The 20412-nt window shown below is 42.9% G+C and overlaps 1 protein-coding gene across 3 annotated transcripts in view; it reads left to right on the top strand.

Annotated features, from left to right (window-relative positions):
- The window catches only part of ORMDL1 (ORMDL sphingolipid biosynthesis regulator 1), a 261792-nt gene that overhangs the window by 190213 nt on the left and 51167 nt on the right, over positions 1 to 20412 (top strand). Inside the window, exon 4 of one of the 3 annotated variants that reach the window (XM_040440517.1) lies at positions 4407 to 4521. The exons of the other annotated variants lie outside the window; for them this stretch is intronic. Within the exon in view, the coding sequence (XP_040296451.1) occupies positions 4407 to 4515 (109 nt within the window). The 3' untranslated portion in view covers positions 4516 to 4521. Of the gene's footprint in view, positions 1 to 4406; positions 4522 to 20412 lie in introns of those variants that run through there. 3 annotated transcript variants of the gene reach the window in all.

Below are 20412 nucleotides of genomic sequence, written 5' to 3'. Positions count from 1 at the left end.
ATCACGTCATCCATGCGCATGGGGCGCTCTGACGTCATTCTGGAGCGCCCCGGGAGCCGCACGGACTGTAAGTATACCGCTCCCCCGCTCCTACTATGGCAACCAGGACTTTAATAGCGTCCTGGGTGCCATAGTAACACTGAAAGCATTTTGAAGACGGCTCCGTCTTCAAATGCTTTCAGTACACTTGCGTTTTTCCGGATCCGGCGGGCACCTCCGGCAACGGAAGTGCACGCCGGATCCCAACAACGCAAGTGTGAAAGAGGCCTAAAGATAAAATAGAAAAATATATGAATATATACACTGCTCAAAAAAATAAAGGGAACACTTAAACAACACAATGTAACTCCAAGTCAATCACACTTCTGTGAAATCAAACTGTCCACTTAGGAAGCAACACTGAGTGACAATAAATTTCACATGCTGTTGTGCAAATGGGATAGACAACAGGTGGAAATTATAGGCAATTAGCAAGACACCCCCAATAAAGGAGTAGTTCTGCAGGTGGTGACCTGACCACTTCACAGTTCCTATGCTTCCTGGCTGATGTTTTGGTCACTTTTGAATGCTGGCGGTGCTTTCACTCTAGTGGTAGCATGAGACGGAGTCTACAACCCACACAAGTGGCTCAGGTAGTGCAGCTTATCCAGGATGGCACATCAATGCGAGCTGTGGCAAGAAGGTTTGCTGTGTCTGTCAGCGTAGTGTCCAGAGCATGGAGGCGCTACCAGGAGACAGGCCAGTACATCAGGAGACGTGGAGGAGGCCGTAGGAGGGCAACAACCCAGCAGCAGGACCGCTACCTCCGCCTTTGTGCAAGGAGGAACAGGAGGAGCACTGCCAGAGCCCTGCAAAATGATCTCCAGCAGGCCACAAATGTGCATGTGTCTGCTCAAACGGTCAGAAACAGACTCCATGAGGGTGATATGAGGGCCCGACATCCACAGGTGGGGGTTGTGCTTACAGCCCAACACCGTGCAGGACGTTTGGCATTTGCCAGAAAACACCAAGATTGGCAAATTCGCCACTGGCGCCCTGTGCTCTTCACAGATGAAAGCAGGTTCACACTGAGCACATGTGACAGACGTGACAGAGTCTGGAGACGCCGTGGAGAACGTTCTGCTGCCTGCAACATCCTCCAGCATGACCGGTTTGGCATTGGGTCAGTAATGGTGTGGGGTGGCATTTCTTTGGAGGGCCGCACAGCCCTCCATGTGCTCGCCAGAGGTAGCCTGACTGCCATTAGGTACCGAGATGAGATCCTCAGACCCCTTGTGAGACCATATGCTGGTGCGGTTAGCCCTGGGTTCCTCCTAATGCAAGACAATGCTAGACCTCATGTGGCTGGAGTGATTCAGCATTGATGCTATGGACTGGCCTGCCCGTTCCCCAGACCTGAATCCAATTGAGCACATCTGGGACATCACGTCTCGCTCTATCCACCAACGTCACGTTGCACCACAGACTGTCCAGGAGTTGGCAGATGCTTTAGTCCAGGTCTGGAAGGAGATCCCTCAGGAGACCGTCCGCCACCTCATCAGGAGCATGCACAGCCGTTGTAGGGAGGTCATACAGGCACGTGGAGGCCACACACACTACTGAGCCTCATTTTGACTTGTTTTAAGGACATTACATCAAAGTTGGATCAGCCTGTAGTGTGTTTTTCCACTTTAATTTTGAGGGTGACTCCAAATCCAGATCTCCATGGGTTAAAAAATTTGATTTCCATTTTTTTTTTTTGTGTGATTTTGTTGTCAGCACATTCAACTATGTAAAGAACAAAGTATTTCAGAAGAATATTTAATTAATTCAGATCTAGGATGTGTTATTTTTGTGTTCCCTTTATTTTTTTGAGCAGTGTATTTAAAAAAAAAAAAGGAGAAATCTTGAAACAGATGTTAATAATCTCTTAGTGTGTACACACGATACAGGACATTAACCTGATGACTGCTGGAGGCAAACCACCCCTCATACCACGTCACCAAAGTAAAACTCAATATTCAAGCCTTTAGGTTTTAGGCTGTCCAGTCTATGGATCCAGCTCAGTTCCCGACGTTTAAGCATTTTGGACCTATCAACCCCACGTCTAGGTTGGGGTATGTGATCGACAATCCAGCATCTAAGATCATTCTCTCTGTGTTTAGCCTCAGAGAAATGCCTTGATACTGGTAAATCCACACGCTTTTTCTTGATACTTAAGCGGTGGTTGTTTAACCGTGTCTTGAGGTCCGTTGTCGTTTCCCCCACATACAACAGGTTACATTGGCAAGAGAAAACATAAATAACATAACTGGAGTTGCATGTGAGGTGAAACGAAATGTCATGTGATACACCTGTACTGGGATGTACAAAGACCTTCCCTTTTCTTATATATCTGCAATTGACACAACCCAAGCAGGGAAAACACCCCAAGCCGGGTTGTGTCAAGGTGGTCTGTTTTAAGGACACCCTAGGACCCATGTCGGCTTGCAATGTGTAACTATGTGATATATATGTTTTTTTATCCAGCACTTTCTTATCATGACATAGATTTGTTTTGTGAACACACCTGATGTGGGATGTGTCTTCAGGATTTACTCACATGTTTGTAATTGTGTAGCCACCCCCAGAGATGGGTGTGCCTTTTTTTAATTGATTCACTTATAAGTTTGTTTCCACTCACCTTGTATCTCTGCTTGAAAAAGGCTCATTTGGAGCCGAAACGTTGCACCGGATGGTTGAATAAAGGTATCATCATTTTTTTCACCTTACTGGAGTGCCGTCCTTTTTCTGGATTCTATATATATATATATATATATATAACAGTCAAAGAGCAGCACAAAAACAAAATGGCGGTGCAATACCTTCAAAAGACCAGGGACCAAGGTCTTGCTGAGTATAGCAGAAAAGAACGAAGGCAGCACTCAAAAATTGGTGAAAAAAGTGGGTAATTTATTAACCCATGTGACAGCAACGTTTCAGCTCTCTCTATGGAGCCTTTGTCAAGCTTTCTCTATGGAGCCTTCTCTTCTTAGTCTTGTTGTGAGCCCATACAGCAGTTTACAACCACGTAAGGTGTGTTTCTGTAAACTGCAGAATCAGAGTAATAAATATTGAAGTTTTTTTGGGCTGTTAACCCTTGCTGCCTTACAGTGGGGGAAATTGATTAAATTGGAAAATTTACAAAAAAGTTAAATTTTGATATTTCACCTCTTTTCTTTAATTCTTGTTAAACATGTAAATGGTAACTAAATTTGTAAAAACAGTTTTGAATCATTTCAGGGGTATAGTTTCTAAAAGGGGGTCATTTATTGGTGGTTTCTACTACGTAAGACCCACAAAGTGACTTTATAACTGAACTATTCCTTAAAAAAGTGAGGTTGGAACTTTTCTATTGCTTCTAAAATTCTAAGCCTTCTAACATCCTAAAATTTTTTTATGACATTTACAAAGGATGCCAACATAAAGTAGACATATGGTGAATGTTAATTGAAAGGTTTTTCCAAGATTTTCATACTGATGACCTATCTTCGGGATAGGTCATCAGTATCTGATCAGTGGGGATCCAATACCTCAGACCCCAGCCGATCAGCTGTTTTGAGAAGGCACCAAGCACAGCATCGTACATTGTATAGCGGCTGTCCTTGGTATTGTGCCCAGCCCCATTAACTTGAATGAGGCTGAGCTGCTCCTAGGCATTGTGACACATGAACGTGTTGTCACTGGCCTAGCAAAAGCTGAGAGAAGGCCTTGGCGCTTCTTGAAGAGCTGATGTCACAGTCTCTCCTGTGACAGGGGTCAGAAGATCTAAGAGACTGGCTGTACATGATGTGATCTGACAGCCTCTTTGGTTTCACTTGTTTCTATGTTGTTGCTGGGTATGACCACACCTCTTCTCAGGTGTAGCTTAAGTGGTCATTCCAACTCCTCTATTTAGTCTGGTCTCACCCATCATGCTCAGGGCAGTTTCTAGGGAATTTTACCAGCAGGGCGAACATTAAAAAACACTGACTTAAACAATATTGCAAAGCATACACAGCACAGAAAAGGTTTTGTCTGTCCATAGGCTGTGCCTGGTATTGCAGCTTAGCTCACTTCTGTTGAATGGAACTGAGTTATAATCACATCCATATCTCATCATAGGTAAGGGTGGTGGAGTTTCTAATCATGGACAACCATTTTATGTATTTATTTAAAAAGTGTCTGTAGCAACACTTATGCAATAGATTATTTTCTTACTGTGCAGTTGTAGTCCAGTGGGTGTAGTTCAGATGGTGCTGTCCAGTTGGTGTAGTTAAGTTGCTGCAGATCTGTGTTTCCACTTCTGATGCAGAACAAGCAAGAACCTGTGAATATAGGACAGAAGCCACCATGTGAAAATGCTTCTCATAGACTGAGTTTTAGCTAACACCAACTCTTCTTTCCAGAAAAGATTTTGTCTGTCCATGGGCTGTTCCTGGTATTTCAGCTTACAGGAAAAAGAAAAGAACAGGAGGGAGCGCCTCGTGTGCAGAACCGTATGTGAGGTTATTATAAAAAATAAATAAATATAAAGTAATGTCGCACTCGAATGAGGTGGAGATCCAACAGAGGTGCTCCCACTAACAGACAACACCCAGTCTGATAAGAGTAAATGTATAAGGAAATAGAAGTGGGGCACTCTCTAAAAGTAAAGGGATCTTTAATAAACGTAAAATACAATAGATTAACAATATACAATAAAATTCAATAATATTTAAAACAGCAGAGGATAAATCGTTAAGAACAGTGGTGAGAGTTCAGCAATGAATAAAACCTAAAATGATAAGATCAACATAAATATAGATCCCAATAGATAAATATTGTAAAACAATAAATTCGAATATATAAAAATAATCGGAAAAATATTTGAATAAATAATCATAAGAATATTATTTTCCACTGGTGGTAAGTGAATGCGTTTTCCACATACGAAGTATAAATGGATAGATAAATAATCGTTTGTATCCGATGATGGTGAACTTATGACCAGTCTTTTATACACATAGATGAATAGTCAATGCAAAATTTTCGTGATATAAATGGTCGCTGACTGCTGAATATTATAATCGAATTACGGCCAGTCTTTTAATACATGTGCATGGTAATGGCCAAAGTTCCAGGAATATATGGCTTTCGATAATTTAGGCAGACAATATTACAGCTGCTTGCTAGCACAGCGGCGTCCCGCTGTATTTGGTTGAAAAAGGCTTCATGTCTAAATACTTATACCGAGGTGGCTGGCACCTACATCCCTGTGTATAAGAGACTGGTCATAAGTTCACCACCAGGGGCGGGCCGTGATGGCAGGCGTCTGCAGAGTGGGAGCGGCTTTTGCTAGAATGCCAAATGTGGCCACGATGTTTATGAGCGGTCATACAGCTGCATGATGCACCTCTAGGAGAGGCTAGAGCGACTGTGCTATGGGCTGCAATGTTTTGTGGGCGGAGTTCCAGCTGTGGGCGGAGTTCAAGGTGCATGACGTGCCTCAGAGTGACAGGCAGAGGCGCGTCTGCATCACTTCGCTCGCATCCGAGGTAGGTGTTTACAGGGCGCCAGTGGGTGGATTCATCTCCCTGTGCTCGGCCCATGACTGGTCCACAGCCTGGAGAGGAGGGGGAAAAAAAGGCTTCATGTCTAAATACTTATACTGAGGTGGCTGGCACCTACAGTTGCAGTACTATAGCTATATGTCGGTGCCGGTAACTGTAAAGGGATTTTGGTATGTTTGGTATATGAATATATAGAACGTTCCGAAGTATGTATTGCGCAGCTAACAATATTTAAGTGACACAAAAAAAAAATATATATATATATATACAGTAAAGACCAAAAGTTTGGACACCTTCTCATTCAAAGAGTTTTCTTTATTTTCATGACTATGAAAATTGTAGATTCACACTGAAGGCATCAAAACTATGAATTAACACATGTGGAATTATATACATAACAAACAAGTGTGAAACATCTGAAAATATGTCATATTCTAGGTTCTTCAAAGTAGCCACCTTTTGCTTTGATTACTGCTTTGCACACTCTTGGCATTCTCTTGATGAGCTTCAAGAGGTAGTCCCCTGAAATGGTTTTTAACTTCACAGGTGTGCCCTGTCAGGTTTAATAAGTGGGATTTCTTTCCTTATAAATGGAGTTGGGACCATCAGTTGCATTGAGGAGAAGTCAGGTGGATACACAGCTGATAGTCCTACTGAATAGACTGTTAGAATTTGTATTATGGCAAGAAAAAAGCAGCTAAGTAAAGAAAAACGAGTGGCCATCATTACTTTAAGAAATGAAGGTCAGTCAGTCAGCCGAAAAATTGGGAAGACTTTGAAAGTAAGGGCTATTTGACCATGAAGGAGAGTGATGGGGTGCTGCGCCAGATGACCTGGCCTCCACAGTCACCGGACCTGAACCCAATCGAGATGGTTTGGGGTGAGCTGGACCGCAGAGTGAAGGCAAAAGGGCCAACAAGTGCTAAGCATCTCTGGGAACTCCTTCAAGACTGTTGGAAGACCATTTCAGGGGACTACCTCTTGAAGCTCATCAAGAGAATGCCAAGAGTGTGCAAAGCAGTAATCAAAGCAAAAGGTGGCTACTTTGAAGAACCTAGAATATGACATATTTTCAGTTGTTTCACACTTGTTTGTTATGTATATAATTCCACATGTGTTAATTCATAGTTTTGATGCCTTCAAACTCTCTGAATGAGAAGGTGTGTCCAAACTTTTGGTCTGTACTGTATATATGCTAGCGATAAGTAAATAAATATTAAGTCCCTAATTGATAGACTCAGAATAAAAACATAGATAGGCACTAATTATAAATAAATAAATGGCAGAGGTTCAGGATAGCTGAATGGTGTTAACCTACACTAAAAAAAAAAAAAAAAAAAAAAAAAAAAAAAAATATATATATATATATGAGCAATACAGAATATCTAAAATATAAAAAATATATATAAAAGAGTGTGCAGTATAAGTGAACACTGTAAAGTGTCTAGAAGCTCTTTTTCTTTTTATCCTATCTTATAGGGGGGTCAAGCTATTTTTACTGATTTTTTTTATTTATTCTTACGACCATTGGGGGTTATCCTTGGTTGTCTTAGTGATGCGCCTGGGACTTATGATGTACTCTTTGGATTTATTATATTTGGTCTAGTCATAGGGTTTGATCTGATATCGCAATACCGCTGGCAGCACGAAATAAGGTGGGCGGGACATTTTTCGCACTATTTGTATGTAAACTATGTGCTCTATATTTTTATAATATAGGAAATGTAGCCATTAATGCAACAAGAGGGGGGGGAAGAAAAAAAATTATTTTTTCTTTCCCTTTTCCCTTCCTTTTTCTTTTCTCTTTCTTTTCTTCTTCCCTTTTTCTTTTCTTTCTCTTCCCTTTCCCTTTCCTTCCTCTTTTCCCTTTCCTTCTCCCCTCTCCCCTTTTTTCTTTTCTCTTTTCTCTTTCCCTCCCCTTTTATTTAGTAGTAATAAGCCAGAGGGGGGGGAGATTATCCTTTTATTCAATTATTATGGATTATAAAATGGTCTCGCTAATCTCGTTCAATCCATATGGGGTAAGAGTATCTAGTTGGTAAATCCAATATACCTCCCTTCTCTGGAGGCTGATGAACCTATTGTATTAATTATCTGGTATGTGATCAATCGGAGTAATTTTTAGTGCATGTTTTTTTTTTTATGGTGTGGATGCACAGTGCCTAGAGATGCTATGTTTCATGCACTGTTTGTGTATGTTATATCTATGTTGATTTACTCTACAGTGTAGTGCTTGTGTCGTGCGTCCCACATATTGAAGGCCACATTCGCACTCAATCAGGTATATGACGTAACCGCTTTGGCAGGTTAAATTATGTTTTATCGTAAAAGTGGCGCCATTCTTTGTTAAGGTAAACGTTGTGCTGTTGTGTGTGATTATAGTACAACATAAGCAGCGCTTTGCTCGACATTTGTAGCTGCCCACGGATTTTTTCGTGGTATTGTTTCATATCCTCAAATGTTGTTTTAATTTACATGGAGCAAGGGTACTTTTAATTGTAGGTGCTCTTCTATAAATAATCACAGTTTTTTTTCTGGAGATGTTTTTCGAGGTACGGGTCTTGTCTCAAGATATGCCAGTAGCCAATATGGTATTTCAGCTTAGCTCACTTCTTTTGAATGTAAGTCTGATACAATCACATCCATATCTCATTATAGGTAAGGGTGGTGGTGTTGTTTCTCATCGTGGACAACCATTTTAGGTATTTTGGTCTTTTTCTAAAAAGTGCCTGGAGAAAACTTATTCAAAATACATTTTCTTACTGTGCGGTTGTAGTCAGTAGTAGTAAGGGTCCAGTTGGTGTAGTTCAGATGGTGCAAGGCAGTTGATGAAGTTCAGATGTTGCAGTCCAGGTCGTGTCGTTAGTTGCTGCAGTCCAGTTTAATGGTCTGGGATATCTACTGAAGCAGAACAAGCAAGAACCTGTGAATAAAGGAAAGATCATGACACCATGTAAACCTGTAGACTGAACTTCAGAAAAGACCAATGCAAATCATATGTCTCTTACTGTTGTATTCATGATGTCGATCTTCAAGATATCTAGTTTTAAACAAAGTTCACTTTTCTTTACTTAGCTGCTGCAAAGGCATCTATTGCTTCAGAATAATCTGTATTTTCCCCTCCCCACGACAGCATCACTGAGAGATGGCTCCGCCTCCATGGACAGGAAACCTGTAGCATAAAAAAGGTGGAGCCACTCTCCCACCTCAGTGAGGTTTCCTGTCCTGGAGCAGGAGACTTGTAGCAAGTTTTTCTTCTAGGGACCCATGGCTTGGAAATCCTAGGAAAGCCTAGAGAGCCATGGGTCATGCCAGTCTTAACCAGGTGTGGAGTTTACCTGAGGGATGGGGGTTGGTCCAGGCCAGCCATTCGTTCTGAGACTGAAGACACCGGTCCCTCAAAGGAGTGGGGCCGCGATGCAGAGCGGCTGATGGAGGACACGCCAGAGGGCGGCTGTCCCAGGCGCGCACCTCGGAGGGACTGCAGGCTGAAGCCGGAGCAGTGGAGTACGCCGGAGCGCCAAACCGGAAGTCGCGGGAATGACATCAGGTAAGACGTGCGTTCCACAGTGGGGTTCCGGTCAGGTGACCGGAAATAAAAGGATGATGTCTCAGTTCGGCAGTTCTCGGAGCGCATTGAGGTCGGCGGACCTCACTAAAACTCTGGGCCACCAGTTTTTCTCCTCCTCAGCCTCTCCAGGCGGATCAGAAGGGTGAGAGACAGACCACTTCGGTTTCAGGCACAGCGCTCCCAGGGAACATGTGGAACTCTCAGAGGAGAGGTGCTGTTCCCTGCGACATATTTACTATTATCCTCTATGCCTCCAGGAATGAAGAGGATAAGAGACCAGAGGAAGCAGAAACTGAAAAACAGATGCCGGTACAGAAGATGCTTCTAAAGGGGTAAGACACAGGATTTTAATGAAGATACTAATGTATGTCTTTCGTATCTATCGTTTGGTTTTTTAGATGGCACCTAAAAAAGCCGTATCAAAAAAGAAATATAAGGAATGTGTATTGTGTAAATGCCCCTTGTCTACTTCTTATACCAAAAAATTATGCCAGGATTGAATTGAGAAGACCCTGGCGGAAGAATCCCCAAATTTCATGAAGGACATTAGAGAGCTAATTAAAACGGAGGTTAAGGAATCCCTTAAAACATCTAAAAAGTCTAAAAGATCAGTAGAAAAGACGGATTCAGAAGTAGAGTCTATAGGTATTAGTGAGGAGGATAGGGATGAGAGGTCGGAAGATTCATCCTTAGAGGAAGAGGAACAAGAGAAAAAATTTCTATTTCCGGTAACTGATACGGAAAAATTGCTTAAAACTATTAGGGCTACGCTAGAGCTAGAGGACATCAGAGAAGACAGGTCTATGGCGGACACAGTCTTTGAGGGATTGCGTGAAAAGAAAAGAAGATGTTTTCCCTTACATAAGAGCATATTGGCTTTAGTTGAAAAGGAATGGAAAAAGCCGGACAAAAAAGCCTTTATTAGTAAAAATTTTAAGAGAAAGTACCCCTTTGAAGAGGAGGCTACTGCTTCATGGGATAAAGCACCTAAATTAGACGTGGCCATTTCTAAAGTTTCCAGGAGATCTTCTTTACCATTTGATGATATGGGATTTTTAAAGGACCCGCTAGACAAAAAGATAGACTCTTGCCTCAAGAATACTTGGGAACCATCTACACCTTCTTTTAGACCCAACATAGCAGCTACAGTTACGGCCAGGTCCTTAGCCTTGTGGCTGGAGAGACTAGAGGGACAGTTAAGAGATAAGTGTCCTAGGAAACAAATTTTAAATTCATTGCCAACCCTGCAGAAGGCGGCGGATTTCCTATCGGATGCTTCCGTTGAGGCGGTTCGGTTGGCAGCCAGATCTGCTTCAACTTCAAACTCTGCCCTTAGAGCCCTTTGGCTTAAGAACTGGAGGGGAGGCGACATGGCCTCTAAACAACGGTTGTGTAGTATCCCCTGTCAGGGGCAGTTTTTGTTTGGCCCAGAGCTGGATGCCCTCTTAGAAAAAGCAGCAGATAGAAAAAAGAGAATGCCTCAGGAATCCTCCCTTTCAGAATACCTCCAGGTTTCAGGGAAAGAGACAACCGGGGAATAGAGATCAGTTTCCCAGACCAAGGGGATCAGGCGGTAGAGGCTTCATGTTTGGAAGTTCCTCCTCCTCCCAGAAGGACAAGCTGTCGAAAAAATGACGCCAGACTACAGGTAGGAGGGAGACTAAAATTCTTTCCCTCCGCCTGGAGAGAAATTGCAGGAAAATGGGTGACTGGAATTGTAACAGAGGGTTTAAAACTGCAGTTCAGAGGACATTGTCCTCAAAGATTTGTGGTTACAGAAAAATCCCAAAAATTGTCAAAGGAGGTGTCTCAGCTGATAGAGAAAAAAGTGTTAGTACCGGTACTAAGGGCAGAACAGGGGGAGGGCTTCTACTCTACTCTGTTCTTAGTCAAAAAACCGGACTGCTCCTACCGAACAATTATAAATTTAAAACAACTAAACAAAAATCTGGTGATAAAGATTCAAGATGGAAACCATAAAGTCTGCAATTCATTTAGTTTTTCAGGGATGTTTCATGGCGGTGTTAGATTTGAAAGACGCATATCTACATATCCCGATGCATCCCCGCTTCCAGAAATTTCTGAGGGTAGCGGTTGTAGAGAACAAGGGAACCAGACACCTACAGTTTCAGGCCATGCCCTTTGGCCTATCAACGGCTCCGAGAACCTTTACCAAGGTGATGGCGGAGGTGGCATCCTTTATTCGGAAGGAAGATATTCTGTTTCTACCCTATCTAGACGACTTCTTGATTATAGCAAAAACACGAGAGAAATGTCGGAATTCTGTCCAGACGGTAATTCAGATCCTAGAGCATCTGGGCTGGATAATCAACTTAAAGAAATCCAAGTTAGAACCCAGCACAAGCCAGACATTCTTGGGATTACAGCTGGACGCGTCTTCCATCAGAAAAGATAGCCAGAATCCAGAACGAAGCCTGGAGAGCTCAGAAGAATCCGAGTATGTCAGTCCGAAAGGCAATGTCTCTATTAGGATTAATGACTGCCTGCATCCCAGCAGTACGATGGGCACAGTTTCATTCAAGAGTATTACAGGGGGAAATATTGAATACAACAAGACGAAAGAAAATAACCCTGGACTCCCAGATGTTTCTCAGCCAGAAAACCCTTATCTCCCTCAACTGGTGGTTGGAGGTCGAAAACTTAGACCAGGGTATCCCGTGGAATTACCCCGATCCAGTAGTGATTACAACAGACGCCAGCCCATGGGGGTGGGGCGCACATTTCCGGGGTCAGTTGAGGCAGGGAATCTGGTCCCCGTTACAGACGCAGTTCTCTTCCAACAGGAAAGAATTAAGAGCAGTATTATTAGCCTTAAGGACAGCCCTTCCAGAACTGCAGCACCAGCATATCAGGATCATGTCAGACAACAGAACGGTGGTGTCATACCTAAACCGTCAGGGAGGTACCAAATCCCGATCTTTAATGAGGGAAACAGAGATGATATTCTCAGTGATAGAAGGGGGTTTAACTCACATATCCGCTCTGCATATAAAGGGGAAAGAGAATGTCCAGGCCGACTTTTTAAGCCGTCATCGTTTCAAACAGGGAGAATGGTCCCTGGACCCATCAGTATTTGCGAAAATCATGGATCTGTGGGGGCTACCAGAAATAGATCTTTTTGCCACCAGGGAGAACAGACAGGTAGCAAGGTTTTGCTCCCTCAGCCCTTACGAATCCCCATTTGGGGTGGATACCTTCCTCCTAGAATGGAAATTTCATCTGGGAATATATGCCTTTCCCCCTCTTCATCTCCTTCCCAAAGTCCTCAAAAAAATAAGGGAAGAAAAATCGGACATGATAGTGATCGCCCCCTTTTGGCCAAGGAGGGCATGGTTCTCTCTTCTCAGGTCCATGTCGGTAGCAGAACCATGAGTTCTTCCCGAGATTCCGAATCTCCTGAGGCAGGGCCCAGTAATGCACGCAGAGGTAGAATCTTTACATCTTACGGCATGGAGATTGAGAGGGCACACTTAATTAAGGAGGGATTCTCAGAAGCACTAATTTCTACTATTCTTAGTAGCAGGAAAAAAGTGACCTAACACTATTTATGCCAGAATATGGAAGAGATTCCTATTCTTTGCAGGTCTTGACACCAGTATTTGGCCAGAGAGGATTTCCACCAGACAGGTCTTAGAATTTTTACAGAGAGGGCTATCTTTAGGATTAGCAAAAAGTACCCTGAAGGTTCAGGTTTCGGCCCTCTCAGGTTTAAGCGGTAGGAGCCTGGTTATGGATCCCTGGATAGTCAGGTTCTTCAGGGCAGTGGATAGGGTTGCACCAGTCAAGGGACCCAGATTTCCCCCCTGGGACTTGAACTTAGTTTTAAAAGTCTTGACCACTCACTCGTCCATTTGAGCCCATTGAAGATTGCTCGATTAAAAATCTCACGTTAAAGTTGGTTATGTTGATAGCTCTTATTTCAGCACGTAGAGTTAGCGAGCTTCAGGCCCTATCTATTAATCCCCCTTTATGACCATACGCGAGGATAGGGTGATACTAAGACCAGATCCAAAGTTCATTCCTAAAGTACCTTCTAAAACTAACAGGTTGCAGGAGATAGTTCTCCCAGTCTTTTTTCCAGAGCCAAAATCTGAGGATGAAGAAAGATGGCACTTATTAGACGTAAGAAGGTGCCTGATCCAGTACCTAGGGAGATCCAAGGACTGGAGAAAATCCTCATCCTTGTTAGTCTTGTACGCTGGGGCTAGGAAAGGTAATGCTGCCTCCAAAAGTACCATCGCCCGGTGGATTCGGGAGCTAATTTCTTTAGCCTACTCCTGTTCTGGTCTTTCTCCTCCAATATCTTTGAAGGCTCACTCTACTAGGGCAGTGTCTACCTCCTGGGCAGAAAGGTCTAGTGTTTCTATTGACCAAATCTGCAGGGCGGCCACGTGGGCTTCTCCCTCTACCTTCTATAAGCACTATAGACTTCAACTTGACTCCATCTCTGACCTACTTTTTGGTACTAAGGTATTAGAGGTTGTCACCCACCCTTGAATTCTACGTAATCTTTCTCAGTGGTGCTGTCGTGGGGAGGGGAAAAATGATGATTACACTTACCGGTAATCGGATTTTCCTGACCCCACGACAGCACCCGTCTAATTCCCTCCCTAAGGTGGTGGTTGGTGTTAAATTTCACGTGGTGAGATGCAAAAAAATAAAATAAAAAAATATAGATATTAACCAAAAGGGGAGTCCCTCTCATACTCTGTAAACCCACTGAGGTGGGAGAGTGGCTCCACTTTTTTTATGCTACAGGTTTCCTGTCCATGGAGGCGGAGCCATCTCTCCGTGGTGCTGTCGTGGGGTCAGGAAAATCCGATTACCGGTAAGTGTAATCATCATTTTTCTGCCATCTCACTTTCAATAGATAGGATTGCTAGAGCCGATAGCCTGTCTTCAGACATAGTAGAACACAAGTATGTTTTTATTAGCTTTAATTTGCTAAAGCTCCTTTCACAACTTGCAACTGTCACTGGAATAGTTAATAAAATTCTCATTGCAATCCATATATTTGAGAATAGATCATGGCATTGGGTATCTTGTATGTGTTGCAAAACTTCAAGTGGTCTAATAGAATCTTTGCTTATAGTTGGTTGGATATGCTGTAGCTCATCACACAGCTGGATGCTATTTATATCATGTTGGTCTACCATCTTCAGCAGTGTGGCTTAATATTTGCTCCAAGTCCTTACATAGGCCTAGAAGTTTGTCTTTTACTGGCAATATGTCTGTGATGGTTCTCATTTATCCAGGTCATGGTATATCTGTAAAGAATAAATCAAGGCAACTGGACTTACTGTAGATTTTTTGAAAACATTTCACTCATTCTTCCAACGAGCTTTCTCAATTCTGAGTGACTGTGCAAGAATTCTCTGTTAATAAATATGTAACTGAATCAACATCTGGTAATTATTCCCAGCATGGGGTCAGAGGTCATTATACCCAGCATGGGGTCAAAGGTGTTGATACTATTATCCTAATTGGAGTCAGTAGGTGATAATGACCTCTCTGAAAAAGGTGTCAAGACAGCATTGTATGTGGCAGACAATAGATGTCTAACCCCCCACCTCTATTCGAGCTTGGCTTCTCTATTTTTACGTAGATGGACTCCTTCACACCTCATTTTGAAGGAGGCCATCTACAAGAGGGATTTAGCTTCAGATGAAAGTTTTGAGTCATCAGTGTTTTCTTCTAAATCCATAAGAGCTTCATAAATCTCAGTATACTGGTAACGGACAGCTTTCAACTCTGCATTCCTAGCTTGTTGCACACACTTTCTTCAATGTTAGATGTTTCACATGGTCACTTATAATACACCATCTTTTTGAAGAAGAAGCAAAAAGGTTCACAGACTTGATAGATAATTTGGATGCATCTGCCACTACAAAATTCAAACTGTGGCAACCACATGGATTGAAAAATGCTCGAGGGGATTGTTGTAAAACGCTGGTTTGCACACCTTTGTTAATGCCAATCATATTGGCCCGTGATCATACCCTTGGCCTCTACAGTTGTCCATATCCAGACCACAATTCGATATCTCATCAAAGAGAAGATTACTAAGTCCTTCACCTGAGGTATCATTTGCTGGTCGGTATCCAATGAAATGTTCACCTACTGATAGTTTTTCTCCTGTGAGATCTACAAACCTTAGGGTATATGATAGCGGTTCAATATGACTAATATCTTGGGTGCAATCCAAAATAATTGAAAAGCATTTAGCTTTCTTTACCTTATCTAATATGTTGTTTTTAACTTGAGAGGCCATTGAAATTATAATTTCATTTTGAATAAGATTACCACAGTAATGGACAAAGGTTTTCTGAGACATTACTCTTTGTAAATGATCTTTCATTACTTGTTTCAAATTTTGCGAGAAGTTGAATCAGACCAAGAAAGTTGCCATTATTCAGTGTATTTAATTTATTGGATGACCCCACGAAATGGCTAATTGTTGCTTGCCAAAAATTGTGTAACTGCCATAATTCTTTCCAGAACATCTCTCCAACGTTTAGTTTCTTGATTTATCTGGGTTTGCTATTTTTTGTCAATGCCTTGTACCTTTTTACGAGTTTTCTGCATGAATCAATTTCTGATGGCTATGAATGTAGGCAGGAGAAGATTCATGCATTGTTCGATATTCCCCAATATGCTGCCATTTATTAATGCCTTCAGCGCCAAATTTAGAATTTTGGACTGGGGTCAAATAACACAGCAAAAGCAGTAAATTCTGTTAGTAGACAAAGAATATTGAACCCATCGCCTAGGCATCTGCTCCTTGTTTGGCAAAACTAAAAAGCCATAGAAAGCGGAAAAATTACGCTTATTATGATCTTTTGGGTAAACAAAATTAGCAGGGGCAGAGGCTGTGGTCCTTGTAATACAATAAGGTTTCTTAATATACTGTTGATTATCCTTGGCCATAGTCCTACATCTTGATATGTGGCCACACTATCCAAATGGGCAGTGTTCCTACTGACTCTTCACTAGTTTCCTGCACACACTCAGAATGGCCTTGAGACTGTGAAACCTGATGTCACGGCTGAGGATGGGGGAAACCCTCAGCCGTGTGCCGGAGGATGATGGTCGCTGCTTGACCAGGACAAACAGGATAAGGGAGCAGGTCACCTCCTAACAGCGTCCCTAACCTGACCCTAACTCCTACCTGCATGGGCCGACCTTGAAGGTAGGAGGACCCATGCGCAGGAACCTCGGATCCCTACTCGCCCTCCGCCGGTCCCTAGGCTAGGAGTCAGAGTAAGACATCCTGTTCCTTCTGGATACGGAGGAACAGGAGTCTAACTGGCCAAGCTGCAAGGAAGGGAGAACAAGTGCAACCTGTGGCAGTGGCAGGTACTTGCCACAAACATCACACTGACCTGCCACAGACAACCAAGCCTGGAACCCATGTGGGTGTACTGCCCACAGACAGCAGGACTCAGCACACACACATACAACACACGGGAACCCAGGACCACAGGTGCAATAAAACAACATAAAGCAAACACATCTTCAGACACCAAAGGACATATATAAGCTTATGACCAGAAGGTTGGCCCCCACTGGCAGTTGGTAAGTAACCAGGAGGATGTCTACAGCCAGCATGGCTGAAACACCCTCTCTGGCTACTGCCTACAACTGAGGCTTTATAGGGCCAAGAGGCCACACCCAACAATCAGACACACCCCGTGACTCAGACACACAGAAAGGGAGTTAACCCTTCCAATACCACAGAAGGGAAAACATAACTTAAAGGGGAAGTGTCAAAACTACAAACACACTGTGGCTGTTGCCGCAGGCAACGACATGGGTGGCAAGCGTGTCCTGGGAGTCAGCCCGAAGGCCGGGACACTGCCACCACATGTACACATACAACCAAACGTTGCCACGGGCAACCACAGTGAAGGGAAGATGTCAGTGCACACCACACACAAAACAGAGTGCACACAGACATACAAAAGTGCATACAAACGTGCACATAACTCCAAGGGAACCGCACACATAGCTGTTGTCCGCGGCAACCGCACCTGAGGCTAACTACATTATGCCTCAAGCTGCGGTTGACACTACAACCCAAAACCGCGGGCAACAGTATGCGGCTCCCAAGGAGTCACGGCCATAACCGTGGCCGTGACACCTGAGGGCTTTCTGTAGATGATGTAGGCTGTATTATGTCATCTGTGGTTTCCTCTTCAGATTGTAAAACATCAGAACAGCTCTTCAGTTGATGTACACTGTACATCTGTAGTTGATAATTCAGCATCTTTTTAAAAAAAAAAACATAGCCATTGTTTTTGCTGCTTTTTTATCTTCAAATTTTTGTTTTCTTTTCTTTCTGTTTTGTGCTCCTGAAAGTTTTGATGGGGCCATTTGTGTTACTTTTGAAGAAAATAAAAAGTGTTGGTAACTAAAGTTGTACATGCCCTTTTGTTTTAACAATAAAAAGGCCAATTTCTGAAAATTCGGTGTTTGGTCAGTCATTTCCATCGGTAATTGTGAGCCAAAACTAGGAGTGGGTCAAAAATATAGAACAGAAACAAATTGTTTTATTATACCTTATCTCTGTGTAACCTTCATTCCTGGTTTTGGCTCACAATCGGTGACCAAAAACAGAATAGGTGAAAGCAGCCTAATTGTATACAATTGTACTTTCATCGCTATTTTAATTGTGTTCCAAATATGTGTTATAAGAAAACATTTCAAGTAATTGTCTCGGATTAGAAAGCAGCATGGGGCACATTTATCTAAACTGTTTCATAAAAAACGGTCTTATTTTCTCAGATCAACCAGTCAGAGCACACCTCTTCATTTCTTAAAGTGTTCGGAAAAAATAAAAGGTGAGCTCTGGTTGGTTGCTATGGGCAACCTAAACAGTTTTCTTATTAGACATTTTGAATGAGCCCCCATATGTTTTTTTTTTTTTTTTCCAGAAAAGGTTTTGGGCTGTGCCTGGTATTGCTGCTTAGCTCAATTTTGTTGAATGGAACTGAGCTACAATCACATCCATATCTCATCACATAAGTAAGGGTTGTGGAGTTTCTAATCATGGACAACCATTTTATGTATTTCTTTAAAAAGTGTCTGTAGCCACACTAAAGTGTATCTGCACTGCCTTAACATTGGGCCGACTAACTGCCACAAGCGTTTATAGAAACTCTTGTGCCAGATAATCGGCCAGTGTAAAGATGCCAGAGATCATGCGATGAACGCTTGGTGGAAATGATCAAAGGTGTGGACGCCTTAATCAATGTTCCTAGTCAGCAGCTCGTGTTGTCTAAACAGACGTCTGCCTGCAGAGAACAATGCTGGCTTATGAGAACAAGCGATAGCTCGTTCTCATATCTGCAAAGACAATCGTTGTGTGTAAATGCAGAGCTTTACATCCACTGAATGAGCAGCAGATTGTCAGGGAGGAAGCATCCTTACTGACAATCTGCTGCTAGTTGCAGTGTGTAAATCCACTTTGTGCAATAGATTGTTTTCTTACTGTGAAATTGTAGTCCAGTGGGTGTAGTTCAAAAGATGCCGTCCAGTTGGCGTAGTTCCGAATGTGCTGTCCATTTGGCCTAGTTAAGTTGCTGCAGATCTGTGTTTCCACTCCTGATGCACAACAAGAAAGAACCTGTGGATATAGGACAGAAGACACCATATAAAAATTCTTCCGCACATCCTCTCATCATAGCTAAGGGTGGTGGTGGTGTTCCTAATGGTGGACAACCCTTTTAAGTTTTTTTTGTCTTTATTTAAAGTTTCTGTAGCAGCACTTAAGCAATAGATTGTTTTCTTACTGTGCAGTTGTAGTCCAGTGGGTGTAGTTCAAATGATGCCGTCCAATTGGCGTAGTTCAGAATGTGCCGTCCAGTTGGCGTAGTTAAGTTGCTGCAGATCTGTGTTTCCACTCCTGATGCAGAACAAGAAAGAACCTGTGGATATGGAAATGCTTCCCATAGACTGAGTTTCAGCTAACGCCAACTCTCTCTCCCACCGCTGAACTATACAGTCCAGTAGCCTTCACTATGATCAGTGTTATAAAAAAAAATATGAAAGTGATTGTCTAGGATTAGAAAAAAAAACTTGCTTTTGCTCACATTTTGTCTGTCCATGGGCTTTGCCTGGTATTGCAGCTTAGCTCACTGCTATAGAATAGAACGGAGGTGTATGAGGGCTTGATTTTTGTGTGACGCTTTGTGGTTTTCATTTTGGGGTACATAGTGCTTTTTGATTGCTTTTTGTTCCCTTCTTTTGGTGGTGAATAAACAAAAAGCAGCAATTCTGGCTATTTTTTTAAGCCATTGTTCACTGTGGCAGTAACGCAGCCAGCTGCTCTGGCAAGAATGCTTGCCGTTGACCATGCTAAAAATGATGCAGCATGCATTTTTTTGTCTGGATGAACACCAACATTTATGCCAGAACTTGTGAGTGTATAAGCCCCTGGCTTGCACTGGATAGCATTAGGCTACCTGCATACAATGTGGGTAGCATTGGTTTTTTTTCTCCATGGATTCTTCTGTGGAAAAACCACAACTTAAGGGCTCATGTAAACAGCGGGTCCACAGTATACGGGCCCCAGCCGTTTGTGCACTGCATCATGAATGAAAGGTGTGGTGCAGAACGGAGGCACGGAACCTTACAGAAGCACTATGGAGTGCTTCGGTGTAGTTTCTCACCATGCTTCCACGCCACAAAAAAATAGAACATGTTCTATTTTTTTTTGGGGTGTGGATGGATCAGTGGAAACCGCACAGAAATTGCGGTCCAAATGAATGGAACAACTGGTCAACAACCGTATGCATGAGCATGTGTGTGTGTGTATGTATATACAGTCAGGTCCATAAATATTGGGACATCGACACAATTCTAATATTTTTGGCTCTATACACCACCACAAATGTATTTGAAATGAAACAAACAAGATGTGCTCTAACTGCAGACTGTTAGCTTTAACCACTTCCCGCAACTGTAACGCCGAAAGGCGTCATTGCGGCGGCTCCCCCAGGCTACGCTAACGCCAATAGGCGTCATCTCGCGTGAGCCGAGATTTCCTGTGAACGCGCGCACACAGGCGCGCGCGCTCACAGGAACGGAAGGTAAGAGAGTTGATCTCCAGCCTGCCAGCGGCGATCGTTCGCTGGCAGGCTGGAGATGTGTTTTTTTTAACCCCTAACAGGTATATTAGACGCTGTTTTGATAACAGCGTCTAATATACCTGCTACCTGGTCCTCTGGTGGTCCCCTTTGTTTGGATCGACCACCAGAGGACACAGGTAGC

This window comes from Bufo bufo, chromosome 7, assembly GCF_905171765.1.
Source record: "Bufo bufo chromosome 7, aBufBuf1.1, whole genome shotgun sequence".
Taxonomy (NCBI): domain Eukaryota; kingdom Metazoa; phylum Chordata; class Amphibia; order Anura; family Bufonidae; genus Bufo; species Bufo bufo.
Note: the sequence above shows the minus strand (reverse complement) of the source record. Positions and strands in the feature narration are given on the sequence as shown.